The 15,938-nt window shown below is 34.7% G+C and overlaps 1 protein-coding gene across 2 annotated transcripts in view; it reads left to right on the forward strand.

Moving 5' to 3' along the window:
• The window catches only part of LUZP2 (leucine zipper protein 2), a 448,942-nt gene that overhangs the window by 394,684 nt on the left and 38,320 nt on the right, over positions 1-15,938 (forward strand). For both annotated transcript variants that reach the window (XM_060017352.1, XM_060017353.1), the window contains exon 9: positions 9,729-9,896. In XM_060017352.1, coding sequence (XP_059873335.1) covers positions 9,729-9,896 — 168 coding nt within the window. The remainder of the gene's footprint in view (positions 1-9,728; positions 9,897-15,938) is intronic.

Below are 15,938 nucleotides of genomic sequence, written 5' to 3' on the forward strand. Positions count from 1 at the left end.
TCAATGCATCCCCTGCCTGAGATTAATTCTTGATTAGATTGGAGTTAGCCATCATTCGGTCTAACAATGGAAAAATAAACCTTCTCTGTATATCATCTGGAGAATTTTTGGTTCATTTATACACAATATTTGGCATGTAATAAAAATATTTCTAGGGCTTCCCTGGTGGCGCAGTGGTTGAGAGTCCACCTGCCGATGCAGGGGACACGGGTTCGTGCCCCGGTCCGGGAAGATCCCACATGCCTCGGAGCAGCTGGGCCTGTGAGCCATGGCCACTGAGCCTGCGCGTCCGGAGCCTGTGCTCCGCAACGGGAGAGGCCACAACAGTGAGAGGCCCGCGTACCGAAAAAAAAAAAAAAATTTTCTAGACATGTAAAGAGAGAATACAATCTGGCCAATATAAATAAAGAAGACAAGAGATGTACACCTGGAGCTGATTCAGATATTGGAATAAGAAAATAAGTACTCAAAAATTTAACAACTGTTATATACATATATACATATATATGCATAATATTTCTATGGGCATGTATATAGCATTACATATATTACAATAGAAGAAATATAAAACAGGTAAAAAGACAAAACTTTTCACTAGACTTGGAATCTATAAAAAAATCAACTAGCTATTCTAGAATTAGAACAATATAATTCATGTAATTAAGAATTTAACTCATGTATTTAATAGCAGAATGGATGATTGGACATAGTAGAACTGAAAACGAGTGAAATGAAAGGAAAATTAATATCAAATACCTATACTAATGTATAGAAAGTACAAATAAATGGAAAGTAAGCAGAAAAAGTATAAGAAATGTATAAGACAATTTCAAAATTTCTAAATTATATAATTGTTGTGCCAGAAGAAGTGACAAACAGAGCAATATTCAGACATAATGGCTAAATATTTTCAATAACTTTGAAAGATATCAACCACAGATTCAAAAATATAAATAATGCACAATCAGATTAAACACAAAGATAACCCACTTCATAGTCAAATTGTTGGATATAAAAAGATGAGCTAAAATAGAAAGTGAATAGTAAAATGGTAGACATCAACTTAAGTATGTTAGTAATTAAATTTTTAAATGGTTAACATATTCCAAGTACAAGGCTAAAATTATAAGGCTACATTAAACAAAAACTTTATGATTTATACAAAAGACACCTTTAAATATAAAGAAACAAAAGATCTATAAGTAGGAGAATAGGGGAAAAAAGATGAACTCTGTATACAGTAATACAAAGAAAGCTTGTGTATCAACATGAACATCATTAAAAGTAGACTTGAAGTAAAGGCTTTTTAGTGATAAGAAGAGAGTCTCATATGGATCAGTCCCGGAGAAGAATATTGCAATCCTAAATCAGTATGCATACAGCAGTATTTCTTTAAAATGTACATAAATTTTTAAAAGTACACTTAAGACCCATATATTTTTTCATTATCTGCTATATTTCAATAGTTTATTTAAAAAAAATACTTAACCTCACCAGAGAAGTGGAAATGTGAATAAAAACGATGAGATAGCATCTCAACACTATCAAATTGATAAAAATTTTAAAGTCTGGTGATACCAAATTCTGATACATTAGTAATGGAAGTAATTATTACAATCAGTTTTTAAAAGTGTGTACCTTAGAATTTTCACTTATCCATATGTACCTGGAAACGTGCATAAGGACATTAAATACAGCAGTGTTTGTATTAATAATAAAAGGAAATAATTTAAATATTTGCTGTTAAAATTAATATATATAATCCATATATTTACTATACTCATTTTCAAATGGTAATCAAAATTTAATATTGATAAATATAAAGATACATGTATCAATATTGATATATCTATAACATACACTGTGGAATGAAAAATGTCAGAATTATTATGTACAGTATTTAACAATTGTTCAAATACATGAAACATATTTTGTTTTGATTACATATCATACATAGAGTAGAAAGATACTCATATCAAATTCATGGACGCAATCGCCTTTGGGGAAAGATGGAGTGAAATAACACTAAGGATGCTTACAGATACATCTACTGTTTCTCAAATGTTCTATACTTTTAAAGCTGTATAGACACAGTCTTTAATTTACACATATGCATATGTATATTTCATGCATTATATACATACATTATATTGCATATGTTTTGTATATATACATTAGTCACATGTAATAAATGTGTACATGCATATTAAAATATCCATATGCATATATTATCACATAAATGTATTTAATATAATTATGTAAGTATTATATATAACATATAATTAAAATGATGCTTTTTAACATTTAATTCAGGTTGCTGTTTACCTGATGTTCGTTATGTCTTTCTCTGTATGCCCCTATATTTTTCAAAATAAGCAGTTTTAAAAAATGAAAGGTTCTCTCTGCTGTCAAGGGCTTTCCATTTTTGTGATCAAAACTTAGCAATCATTTTATTTAGAATAATAAGCAAGTAAGATGGTCACATTCATAACTTATTTTGCAATAATATCTGTATACATTTAGCAACTTTGTAAAGAAAGGAGGTTGCCTTCTAATCACCAGTTAGAACCTACAGAATAGAAGAGATGGAACATTTAAGGTGGATTGATTTTGGAGGTCTCGTTGCCTCCTTCTCACTGTGCAGTGGTTGTGAAAGACCACAACTTCCTTAAGACTTGGATCTCACATAGGCATTTTCTTCATTTATATGCAGCCGAAACCTCTTCATAGCTAGCATAACTAACATTTCAAACAGGATGTCTAGAAAGTGTTGCAGTAGGGGAACTGTAAGCACATTTTGTGAATTATAAATATTTTCCTTCTTAAGGTTTACATCTTTGGGATAAATATGGCTTTTGAATGAATAAGATATTTTAACAACTTCGCTCCTTTGTGATTGTCTCATTTTATATTTATCCAAGTAATTAATATAATATTTAAGAATTTTAGGGAAACCTGCCTGCTTTTTTCTAGACTAGGTCAAATATAATTCATCTTACCAAGATTCCACTTTATGAGATTTCCTTCATTTATAAAAGAAGTTTATACCTATTAGTTTTTAAAAAGGAAACGACTCTTTATAGAATTGGTAGAATCAGACAATCAGAGGTACGTATAATCCTGAAGTTCAATTAGATCATGTTTTTATTTTTCCTTTCTTTGCTATCCCTGTTTTAAGTTCTAGAAAGACGTTGAATTTCCAAGATTCTGAGGCAGGCCCTCCCACTCTGAGTTTTTAACAACTATGACTGTTGGAATGTTCTTCCTTACATTAAATTTTTTCCCTTACTTAACTTCAGATAATCCATTTAGTCAGTGAATGACTATATGGATTTGAAATGCTGTTTGTGTGACCACTGTGTGCCAGGTGCTATGAGAAACAGAAAACACTCATGATACACAATCTTGGGTCCCACATCTCTCACAATTTTGTTGGGCACCAAAAATTAGGAAATAATTATACATTGAACCAGGAGTTCAGAGAAACACAAAAAGTGAATATGTGTATTTTTAAGTACATGTGAGTTATAAAAACCGGTTTTGTCACATGACATTTCATGGGCAAATTGTAGTTTGTCCTGAGTCACAGAACTTGAAGATAATATAGTTTTTTCTCCTTTGTCTTATCCATCCTATGCCTTCCTCCTCCCCACTTCTACCAAGAGCACTATGTGCTTAGCCCTCACAATGCCAGACTGGATTCAGGATGAGAGATTATATGTTGTAGTATTTAAATAAAGGTCCCCGCAGTCAGTCTGTCTGTTCAGATCATAACTCTGTCACTGAATGACCATATTCAAATTGCTCATACTCTTTATACTTCACTGTAAAATGGAATAATAATAAAAATTCACTTTATAAGGGTGATGAGAAGATGATATTCATCAAAAAAAGTAAAGTACTGGGAATTCTTGGCACATAAAAAACACTCAGGAAGCATAGTAATTATTATTATTAGTGAATGAGATCATAGAGAGACTGCATCTCTGTGATAATTTTTCTCTTTGACCTTCAGGATCTTGTCACTCCTTTTGCTACAGTGAACTATAAAAGCATTGCATGTTACTGGAGGTTGATTTCAACAAATCTCATGTAAGGTATGTTTGAGGCTCGTAAACTACAATCATAAAGTCAGGTAGAAATGCTAGCTCACTTCAAAATCGATGAAAACTACAGTTTAATGAAATTGCTCTTCACCTCTCCCCATCATTTTTTTATGAGACTTTTTAATTCTCTTCAGGTGTCTAGCTCCAAAGTATGTTATATCTGGGCTTCAAATAGCCTTAAGTACTTAATAAATATTATGAAAACTATATCTTCACACTCTAACTTGGTTCTCATTTCATATTTCTCGTGAAAAAAGTCTCAGTTTACTCTCCCAATAAAAGCAATAATAATCTCAAGATCTAAGAATCAATCTTGGTTTTCCAAACAATCAATTATTTATTTGGCAATATCTTATGAATTATAGTTAGCTTCAGCTACTGGAATGTAAAAACAACTTTGTGGTTTGGAAACTATCTCTCAAATTCTTATGTTAAAAGTTTCTATTGCATCTGACCCTCACAAAATTTCACCCAGGACAGCATGCATTATTACATTGTATTACAGATGACACAAGTTAGGTGATCTGCACAGACTCCCAGGACAAAGTAGTAAAAGAACAAGAACTGTTCTTGCCACAGTGTGTCTGGCACACAGCAAGAACATAATAAATAGTTATTGATTGAATAGATAAATGAAGGTAATATAACTTCATAAGTTAACACACATGCTATTTATTCATCCTACATACAAGGGACATAGAGATCACCTAGAGCAGAAAAAATAAAACTGCTGAATGACTTTATAGGATTCATAGAGCTAATTTCATGGTGAAATAAAGGTAAGGGGAAAGGCTTTGGATTCACAGTCCTTCACGGTCTTTCCAAAGCCAGCTGTCATTGATGCACCCAGATCTCTCTGAGGACGTCACATCTTCATGTAAATAAATGAAGGTAGACGTGAATATTACCTTGTGAACTTCTATTTGTCAGGAGGTGAGAAATTAGGGACACTGTTGTCTTTGCAATATATATCTTCTTGTTCCCCCAAAAATGCCTTTTTCTGAGAAAAGTACTCACATACAGACACACACACAAAATTGCCTTCTAAATCTCCCACCATCTCAAGATCATATATATAAACAAAAATTTCTTATAAGCTTTACATATTATACAGATAAGCAGAGTATTTTAATGTCTAAAATAATACTTTTTTGTGTTATATAATATACAGGATAAAATGAGAAATATTTCATTATTTTCTCACATAAAACATATCCTCTGGAGGGTTTGCTTTATTTATTCATTTAACAAATATCTGTTGAGTTAGAAACCAGTGATTCTCCAAAAAAATACCGGCCCTACTGTGTAGCACAGGGAATGCTGCTCAATATTGTATAATAACCTAAATGGGAAAAGAATTTGATAAAGAATAGATACATGTATATATCTAACTGAATCACTTTGCAGTACACATGAAACTAACACAATATTGTAAATCAACTATACTCCAATATAAAATAAAATTTTTTTAAAATACCATCCCTCAAAGAAATTACATTGTAACAGGAATAGATATAACGAAAAGATAATATGCATTTATGACAACGGCTTCATAGGACATAATTTAAGAAATGTGATAGAGACTTTGAAGAAGATAATATGTGAGCTGAAACATACATTTCAAGTGGAAATTTCCTATGTAGATATTTGGAAAGTGGGTTCTGCAGGCAGAAGAAACCGCAAGTGTAAAGGCCCTAAGATGGGAATGAACTTGGAATGTTCAGTGGGCTATAAATAAAGGACATTGTGACAAGCAGGATCTTCATAAAGACTTTGCATTTTACTAACATGCGGCAAAGGAAGTGGGAAAAGTGTTTTGGTGTGGGGAGAAGATCAAGGGCAAAAGTAAGGCTGATCTTAAGAGGGAATAGGTTGTAAGATCTAGAGCAAAGTATACTTTATATGGTTTACATTGTATTTCATTAGGTGACATCTTGTTCCGGTGAACTTCAAAGTGAACAGTGACCTTACCTGCAATTTTAAAACAGACTACAGCTAGCAGTACAAATTAAAATGTAATGGCCATTTTGGTGGAAAAATCGTTATCTGGGTCCTGCTTATGGGATGGGTCAAGCCAAACCTGAGTAGTGTCAGGAACAGGCTCTATTAAGTTGGAGGGACTAACTAGAAAGACATGGACTTTTTTTTTTTTTTGGTAGAAAGATGACCAAACTGGGACAGCATTGCTCACAGAAACCTGTGGTCTCTAGTAGGAAAAATCTACAATATAATGAAGGAGAGGAGCCAGAATCTAATATAGGAGGCCAAGTCATAGGCTTGTGATCCAAAAAAAAGAAATGAAATCAAAAGCTAAGAGATTAATAATAGGTTGAAACATAAGAGGAAAGATAACTTACTACACTGCAGTGGATATGAAAGGTGAGGAGTTGGAGGTTATATCTATATGTTGTTGACACTACCGTCCAAGGTGACCCTGAGAATGTCAGGAGCCCTGTAGGAGCAGAAGAGATGATTGCACCAAGTTCAGATGATTAAAATTGTAGCATATATGCCTATCCCATTGACTGTTCCATTGGAAAATTTGTCTTGCCTAAACAATATTTACTGAAAATGAACTATTAGCTTGATGCTGTTCATTATTTATTTTCGGCATCCAAGTTCAGCCATTACTCAGGAATTTGTATATTATGTCAACATATACTTTGTGACTGTTATAGATCCAACTTTTACATATATACTGTAAGAGGAGCCATGATAAGAATGCAGTGAAAAATAACTATCATTACTTCCTGCATTATCTAAGCATTGAAAAGCTACATTTCAAAGCCATGTTAGCTTTGAGTGCTGGCCAAGACCTGCCTGACCTCGTCACGTTAGCTCTATTTCCATTGTCTAATGATAATATAAGAAAACAAAATATATTTAAATTGTTCAATGCCATCTGGAATATTTCACTCCTGACAAAGTACCCAGTGCCATGATCTCTTATTCTGTAGTGAGAGAAGGGAAGGGTCATCCAAGATTATAACAAAGAATCAATAGGAAGGGAAATCTGAGCCATTACTTCATTTATTTTTACTGATATAGCTTGTCAATTTCTTTCCCTGACAAAAGAGAAACAACATTTTCACCTAAGTCATTTATTCAAAAAGCTTTTTTGTGTGTGTTCCTTCTAATGTGTCAGGGATTGTGTTATGTGCTAGCTATACAGTTCTGAACAAAATAGGCAACTTATACATATGTGTATACATATAAATTAAAATTAATGATAAATTGTATGAAGGAAACAAACAGGATCAATCATAGAAAGTAATTAAGTGGGGAAAGGGCAAGAATCTAGCAACTCAGGCAAGCAAATAAAAGGGACCATTTTGAATATAAGGTTACCATTCAGCTTAGCTCCTTCTCATCCACTTAACAAAGCCCCTCCATTCTAGTTCTTATCAGATTTTTATTTTGTCCTGGACAACTTGACAGGGCAAGATTAATGAGAAGGAGGTACTTGTTTGTCCTACTGCTTATATATTGCCAGTTGCTGCTCTTACTGTTGCCTTTTAAAAAAATCTCTTGATATGACCAGAGAGAGATTTCTTTAACTGCTATTCTAGCAATAGACAATCTCATCTTAAGGATAAATTTTATACCACTTATGAGTAGAAAACACAGAGGTGGGCATTGGTAAGGATCAAAGTCATAGTCACTACTCTCAAGAAATTGACCACAAGGGCTTTATAGGAGACAAGAAATAGGATGGGATGCAATATGCAGGTGTATTCCTGATATCATATATAAAAGGCAGGAGTTTTGTTGGGAGTATATTACTTTCACAGGAAGAGACAACAGACTTTGCTGCTTCATTGATCCATGGGTACAGTGAAAGGGTAAACTCCACATACGCCAGTTTGTCCAGGGATATGGCTTTAGCACCTAATCTCTGTCTTCATCTCTCTCACCCCAAAGACCATATTTCATCTTCAAGTGGATGTTTATGTGTTATTGTCTTACTAGGGTCTATGCATGTCCCCAGTTACCACTGAGTTACCATGAGATTTTCCCAAGGTTGTATGTCTCTCTTCATTTTTGCATCTGGGGATGTCTCTGTCATTTTTACTCAATTTTGTATCATTTTTAAACCTTGTTAACAATTAAAAATATTTTTAGCAGTGGGATTTGGGGGTTAGATGGACGTTAGAGATGGTTGTCTGCCTTGGAATGTAAACCTAAAGAAAAAATAGTCTGCAATAAATGCTGGAGAGGGTGTGGAGAAAAGGGAACCCCCCTACACTGTTGGTGGGAATGTAAATTGGTACAAACACTATGGAGAACAGTATGGAGGTTCCTTTAAAAACTAAACATAGAACTACCATATCCTGCAATCCCACTCCTGGGCATATATCTGGAGAAAACCATAATTCGAAAAGTTGCATGCACCCCAGTGTTCATTGCAGCACTATTTACAATAGCCAAGACATGGAAGCAACCTAAAAGTCCATTGACAGAGGAATGGATAAAGAGATGTGGTACATATATACAATGAAATGTTACTCGGCCAAAAAAAGAATGAAATGATGCCATTTGCAGCAACGTGGATGGACCTAGAGATTATCATGCTAAGTGAAGTAAATCAGAGAGAGAAAGACAAATACCATATGATATTACTTATATGTGAAATCTAAAAAAATGATAAAATGAACTTATTTACAAAATAAAAACAGACTCACAAACTTAGAAAACAAACTTATGGTTACCAAAGGGGAAAGGTGGGGGAAGGGATAAATTAGGAGGTTGGAATTAACATATATACACTACTGTATATAAAGTAGACAATCAGCAAGGATCTCCTGTATAGCACAGGGAACACTACTCAATACTCTATAATGACCTATATGGGGAAAGAATCTAAAAAAGAATGGATATATGTATATGTATAACTGAATCACTTTGCTGTACACCTGAAACTAAAACATTGTAAGTCAACTATACTCCAATATAAAATTTTTTAAAAAATTAAGAAAAGTTTCCTTTATAGTGAAAGAGAAATAATAATGCCAGTTTCACAGATGTTTGAAAGCATAAAGTTATATTTTGTGAAAGTGCTTAGAATATTATGATATACTATGTTAACAGAAAATGTTGATATTGTCACTTACAATCACATCCAAATAACTCCTACCACTTAACAGGGCCCAGAAGAAATAAGAGTTGTATCAGAAATTGAGTGGAGGTACAGGCCTATCTGAGAAACACAGAAGCCTACATCACAAGCGGAGTGATTTGTAATAAAAAAGGTTGTTGCTAATAGAAAGATGGCAGGTTTCTAAGAAGGACACGTTCCACTTTAAAGTGACCCTAGAGTATATTTCCTTGCCAGCAAAGTATCATGATTGAAATCATGTCAATTCAAGGGGAAAATGTAAGATATGTCTCTGAATTCCAGTGTTCAAAATATATCATGAAACACATTAGCTCCTAAAAAACAGACTGAGTGTGTATTAAATGGCACATCATAATGGAATTTATGTTAGGCAATTGCGTTTGAAAATTAATACGTGTTTGTGTAGGGAACAAGTGTAGGCTAGGAGGAAAGGGAGAATCTAATCAGGTAAATGATGACCAGAACCACATGAAAACATTGTGTTGTGATCTCTCTTGTTTTCATAGGCGTCGCAGCTGAAAGCAATGAAAGAGACGGTACAACTCTGCCTCTCAGCTGTTTTCCATGATCAACCTCCTCCCCCTTTGAATCTCTTCAAGCCTAGTCCAACTCGGATATCAATTCCATCCATGCCAAATGACACTAAGATTGCAGATGCAAGGACAAGAAGCAAGGTACACTTTATTTGTGCTTTGAAAAGTAAAATCGAGTAAGGTACTCACTTTACTTCATTCTGTATTATCATCAAAGTGAATCCAAGTAAGATATCAGATTCATTGAAAAATCAGGAAGTAAATGGGAGATAGTAACCCAGTTTGTAAAGTCTTCATAGTCACTTGGAGAATGTTGGAAAACAACTTTTCTTTAGTAGAAAGCCAGCTGTTTCTTAGGCAGGATTATTATTATTTTACAATAGTTAAAAGAAAATATCTTGTATTACATTCCAGTATACACCAGAGGTCTAATATGGAAAATACTTTCTCCTAAGGTATAACCACAATCCTTACAAAAGTGGATACGTTTTTCAGAAATTAAGTCTGTAGTTCTCAACATTGCCTGTACATTAGAATCACTTGGGATGTGTCTTTAAAAAAAATCCTAATACTTGGGACTCACCCTGGACCTGTTAAAACAACTTCTTTCTGGTTTGGTTCCAGTCATCATTAGTTTTTAAGAGCTCCTTAGGGGATTTTGAGATCAACTGACTTAAGCAAATCTTCCTTGCAAATCCCTACCACCACCCTACTTTAGACAGGACAAAGGAGGCCTTTCAGTTCTGCTTTTGTTTTTTTGTTTGTTTGTTTGTTTGCGGTATGCGGGCCTCTCACTGCTGTGGCCTCTCCCGTTGCGGAGCACAGGCTCCGGACGCGCAGGCTCAGCGGCCATGGCTCAGGGGCCCAGCACGCTCCGCTGCGTGTGGGATCTTCCTGGACCGGGGCACGAACCCGTGTCCCCTGCATTGGCAGGCGGACTCTCAAGCACTGCGCCACCAGGGAAGCCTTCAGTTCTGCTTTTGTTTCAATCATCAGAACCTTCAATCTGCAGGCTCTACATTTAAATAAATCTTGGTAAACTGAAATAGTTATTGCAGAAAGGAGTTAGTTTCAGGCAGTAATACTTGAAAGTGATGGTTCTCTTATTACGTGCCTCAGGATCACTTGCTATTAAAATAAATGTTATAGATACCAGTCCAACTTCTAAAGCAAATCTCCAGTGGACTGGGGGAGGGTGGGCAAAAAACCCTGAGAACCACTGTTACAAGTACCTAATGATGCATTGCATCTGGGGCTTTCTTACTGCTTGTTTCTGTGATTCCTTACATTTGGATGAAAGGGGATATGGACAAATTGTAGATTAGGGAAAAACTATTTTCAGGATGAAGAGTCAAAGTTAAGTAAAACAAAATACATTTTCTAATGTTCTGTTTTTGTCTGTAACTGGTCGATTTCTCGATGACACATTAATCTGTATAATCCCATTTTTCTGTCAAAATCATTTTAAAATATGAATTTCCATTTCATATTATTCTCTTGGTTTTTATTACGTCCTGAAGGATCTCAAAAAATTTTAGGCCAATATTTTTCTCCTTTATATCTTTCTGAACCTCCTTTGAAAACTCTAGGTCTACAGTATTTTTTTAATTCAACCAAACTCAGGGAAGAAAGTTGCATTAATAATGTATTTTATTTATGTTTAGGAAAAATCCTGGGTAAATTTATTGAAACGGGTCATTGGTTGAATGCACAGCTACCCACACAATCTCCCCCACCTGCCAGGAAGCCACATACTGCCTCCACTTCGTGTTAGTCTAAGGGAGGAGCAAAGATTCACCCTTATTAAGTCCAGTGACTTTGGGAAAAGCAGCTTTGTCATGTTATGGGCACATTACACTTGTCTCCAGCTCAAAATACATTTATGTAAGCCCATTAGTAAAACTGGGCTCTTTATGCCCCTGAATGTGTAGAGGAAATTACTGATTGTTACTTTAACTGATTTACTATTAACAAACATATGTCCTGTCATTGAGATAAATAATAAACATTTATTATTTCTCTTGGCTTATCACAGGAAAACATAGGAAGCATTTAGATGCACGTGTCTTAGAGATTGCTCATTTTTCAAAAAATAATAACAGAAATCCAAAATGTTTGAGATAAAGTTCAATAAATCTAAGTTGATGTACTGTAGAGCATTTCATTTTACAGATTAGCATTAAAAGCTTCTCTGGCATTTATGTTTTGCTCATAGTCTTTATCTTTTCGATAGTGGTGGAAATTATATTTTATGTATACTTGGGTTTTGAATCTCTATGCAGGCACCTCACAAATAATATTTGAAAAATCCTGAATAATAAAATGTGATAAGGGTGTATGTAAAAGAAGCAAACTTTTCAGTCATGAAACAATTTTTCTCTGAATACCAAAAACATAACTTTTAAATGAGGACATTTAACTGCTAAGTCTTCAGAGTTGGCTAATTATAGCCACAGTGATATTATGTACCTAACTGGGAGCTGACTGGGAGTGTGTGTGAGTACATCACTTAACCTCTCTGTGACTCAGTTTCCTCAATGCCTATTTCAGAGCATTGTGACATGAGCATTACAAATCATAGTTTTTCTTATTTTCCATGATATATGGCTATTCTCATCTACATTTCTTTAAAATCTTCACCTCTTCTTTGAAAGGAGAGGGGTATTTGAATGGTTTTTCCTGAAATCTGTGAAACACATCCAAGTAAGCAATTTTCAACCTACATTTGGAAAAAAGCAATATAGCCCCCAAAATGTCATTTTATTTTGATTTTCTCTTCCAGAAGATTGGATAATGCAGACAGATTTTTTTATTGCATCATGCATGTGTGTGTATATGAATACATATGTACATACACATGTATACATATAAATTATATATATATTCACTGTGGATTTTAAAAGTCACAAATTTCATTAGGTAGGCAGTTCAATATTATGAGAATTTATTGATGAAAATTTAAAAAATAATTTACATGTTGGTAATTTTTTTTAAATTCTAGAGCATGTCTGCTACATAATCTTTTAGTCCTACAGCTTAAGTTTCTGCTGAGGAAACTCAATCAGGTTTTTCAGCCTCCGTTCCTTCACTGCATTCTCCATTGCTGTCATGCCTACTCTATGATTCAAGTGAATTTTTTCTTGCCCTCCTAGTTAGAATTATTTTTTCTATTCTCAGTGTTCTAAGAGCACAGTGTTTATTCTGCGTGGCTCTTGGTCATACCTTGAATACAGTGATGGCTGCATACTTCTCTCCCCTTAAGGGAGATGGCTGTGCTTAGCTCATGGATTTGCTCTACGTTATTGAGTATCCAAAGCAACGTTGCCAGAGAATTCACTTGAAACGTCACTTGCTGCGTTTCTGTTTTAGTCAGCTCAGGTTGCTATAACAAAATGTGATGGACTAGGTGACTTCAACAACATACCTTCATTTCTCACAGTTTTGGAGGCTGTGAAGCCCAAGATCAGGGTGCTGCCTTGTTCATTTCTTTATAAGGGCCCTCTTCCTGGATTGTAAACAGCTGCCTTCTAGCTGTGTGCTCATATGGTCTTCTCTAGGAGTGTTTGCACAGAAAGAAAGATGGATCTCTATCTCTCTCTTCTTTATAAGGGAACTAATCCCACCATGAGGGCCCTACCTTCATGACTTAATCTAATTACCTCCAGAAGGCCCCATCTCCCAATACCATTACACTGGAGGTCAGGGCTTCAACATAAGATTTTGGAGGACACATTCAATCCACATCAGTGTCCCTCTTCTCATTGGACATTTTCCTTAGAAGTTAGAAAATAAATATAGATTGCTCATTAAGTGCCAAGTATTCAGCTAAATTGTTTTCCATCTGTATGTAAGGACTATGCTCATCACTGTAGACACAAACTTGAAAGGACACAACCCTGACCTCTTGGAAATTGTAGCCTAATTTTCTGTAAAGAGAAAACAAGGAAACTATGCAAAGGGTATGTAGTAGATCAGGACATTTTTTTGTATTTGTTTTTTTTTTAACTTTTTATTTTAATTTTCATTTTTATATGGTGTACGGTTGATTAACAATGTTAATATTGAGCAGAGTTCCCTGTGCTATACAGTAGGTCCTTGTTGGTTATCCATTTTAAACATAGCAGTGTGTACATCTCAATCCCAAACTCCATAACTATCCCTCCCCCACCATGCTTCCCCCCAGTAACCATAAGTTCATTCTCTAAGTCTGTGAGTCTGTTTCTATTTTGTAAATAAGTTAATTTGTATCATTTTTTAAAGATTCTGCATATTAGCAATATCATATGCTATTTCTCTTTCACTGTCTGACTTACTTCACTCAGTATGACGATTTCTAGGTCCATCCATGTTGCTGCAAATGGCATTATTTCATTCTTTTTAATGGCTGAGTAATATTCTATTATATATATGTACCACATCTTCTTTATCCATTCTTCTATTGATGGACATTTAGGTTTCTTCCATGTCTTTGCTATTGTAACAGCACTGCAATGAACATCGGGGTGCGTGTATCGTTTCAGACCATGTTTTTCTCCAGGTATATGCCCAGGAGTGGGATTGTAGGATCTTATGGTAGTGCTATTTTTAGTTTCTTAAGGACCCTCCATACTGTTCTCCATGGTGGCTGCACCAATTTACATTCCCACCAACAGTGTAGGAGGGTTCCCTTCTCTCCACACCCTCTCCAGTGTGGATTTTTTGACGATAGCCATTCTGACTGGTGTAAGGTGATATCTCATTGTATCAATAGTTTTCATTTGCATTTCTCTAATAATTAGCAATGTTGAACATCTTTTCATGTGCCTCTTGGCCATCTGTATGTCTTCTTTGGAGAAATGTCTATTTAGGTCTTTTTTTTTGATTGGGTTGTTTGTTTTGGTGATATTAAGCTGCAAAAGCTGTTTGTAAATGTTGAAGACTAATCCCTTGTCTGTCACATAGTTTGTATTCGGATTTCCATATTCCAAATAGCTTTGATTAAAGATAAAGACTAAGGAGATACCTGGATCCAAATGCACATGAGATGATGTCTTTGTTATAAGATTATATATTTTATTATGTATAAAATACTGTTCCAACGGAGAGGTAAAGAGCAAAGATATGAGCTAGGAGATCTGATTTAATTATTTTGTATAAAATGACTCTAACTGGAGTAGAAACAAGCAAACCACTGACAATTTCACTGATCCCGGCAGATGACAGTGACCTGATCTATGGTGCAGAAGTGGAAATGGGATTCCAAATGTAATTGAGGCATAGAACCGCAGTGACCTAGTGATTAAGTGAGATGCATGAAGAGAGAAAATCAAGAATAATTCTCAGTGTTTACATTCGTTCGCCGTGAATACAAAAGACAAGAGGAGCTTTTTTTAGGCAGAACCCAAACTGGTTTGTTTTACAACACGCTAAGTATTAGACACCTTTCACACAATCAAGTGTCCATATCCAATAGGTGTTTATACATTTAAATCTGGAACTGAGGGACAATATCTGAGTGGAGGTAAAGGATTTGGCATCATCACCATAGACAGCAACTAAATGTTGGAAATAGATTAAATTTCCTGATGAGACAATGTAGAATAAAAAGATATGAGGATCACAAAGGACACCAGACAAGAGGAATAATTTAAATGGTTTTATGTATAGTATAATAGATGAAATGCTTATGTTAAAAGTGTACCCCTTCCCGTTATCTTTTTTTGAGTTACTCTTTATTGTATATTTGAGCTGAGAACCATGACTTTTCCCTGCTTGTTTTACCAGTACAAAAAAGCAGAATATGCATGTCATTGTATATATTTAGAATGGTGAATACTCCAGTGGTCTGCTGGAGATGGCTCATACACACTTATAAAAGCTAGCTGTTACATTTTCGGAATTTACTAGTCAGCTCTTAAAGTTACTATTAAATATTAATTATATACACTTAAAATTAAGGAAATCATACTAAAAGCAAATGTAAATATCAAATATACTATATCATGCTATTATCTCTGAAGATTCTATGTCTTGAAGATATTATGTCTTTGGGATCCATGTAGTGGAAATACCATATAATGGTATTCTACTGGTATCTCTGTCTACCTTCATGTTCATTGATATCACCTTGGTAGATTGAAGTTGGTAGTATTTATACTATAGAAATTGGCAAACACTACAAATCAAGGTCCTCCTAACCCCCAG

This window comes from Delphinus delphis, chromosome 8 (assembly GCF_949987515.2).
Source record: "Delphinus delphis chromosome 8, mDelDel1.2, whole genome shotgun sequence".
NCBI lineage: Eukaryota > Metazoa > Chordata > Mammalia > Artiodactyla > Delphinidae > Delphinus > Delphinus delphis.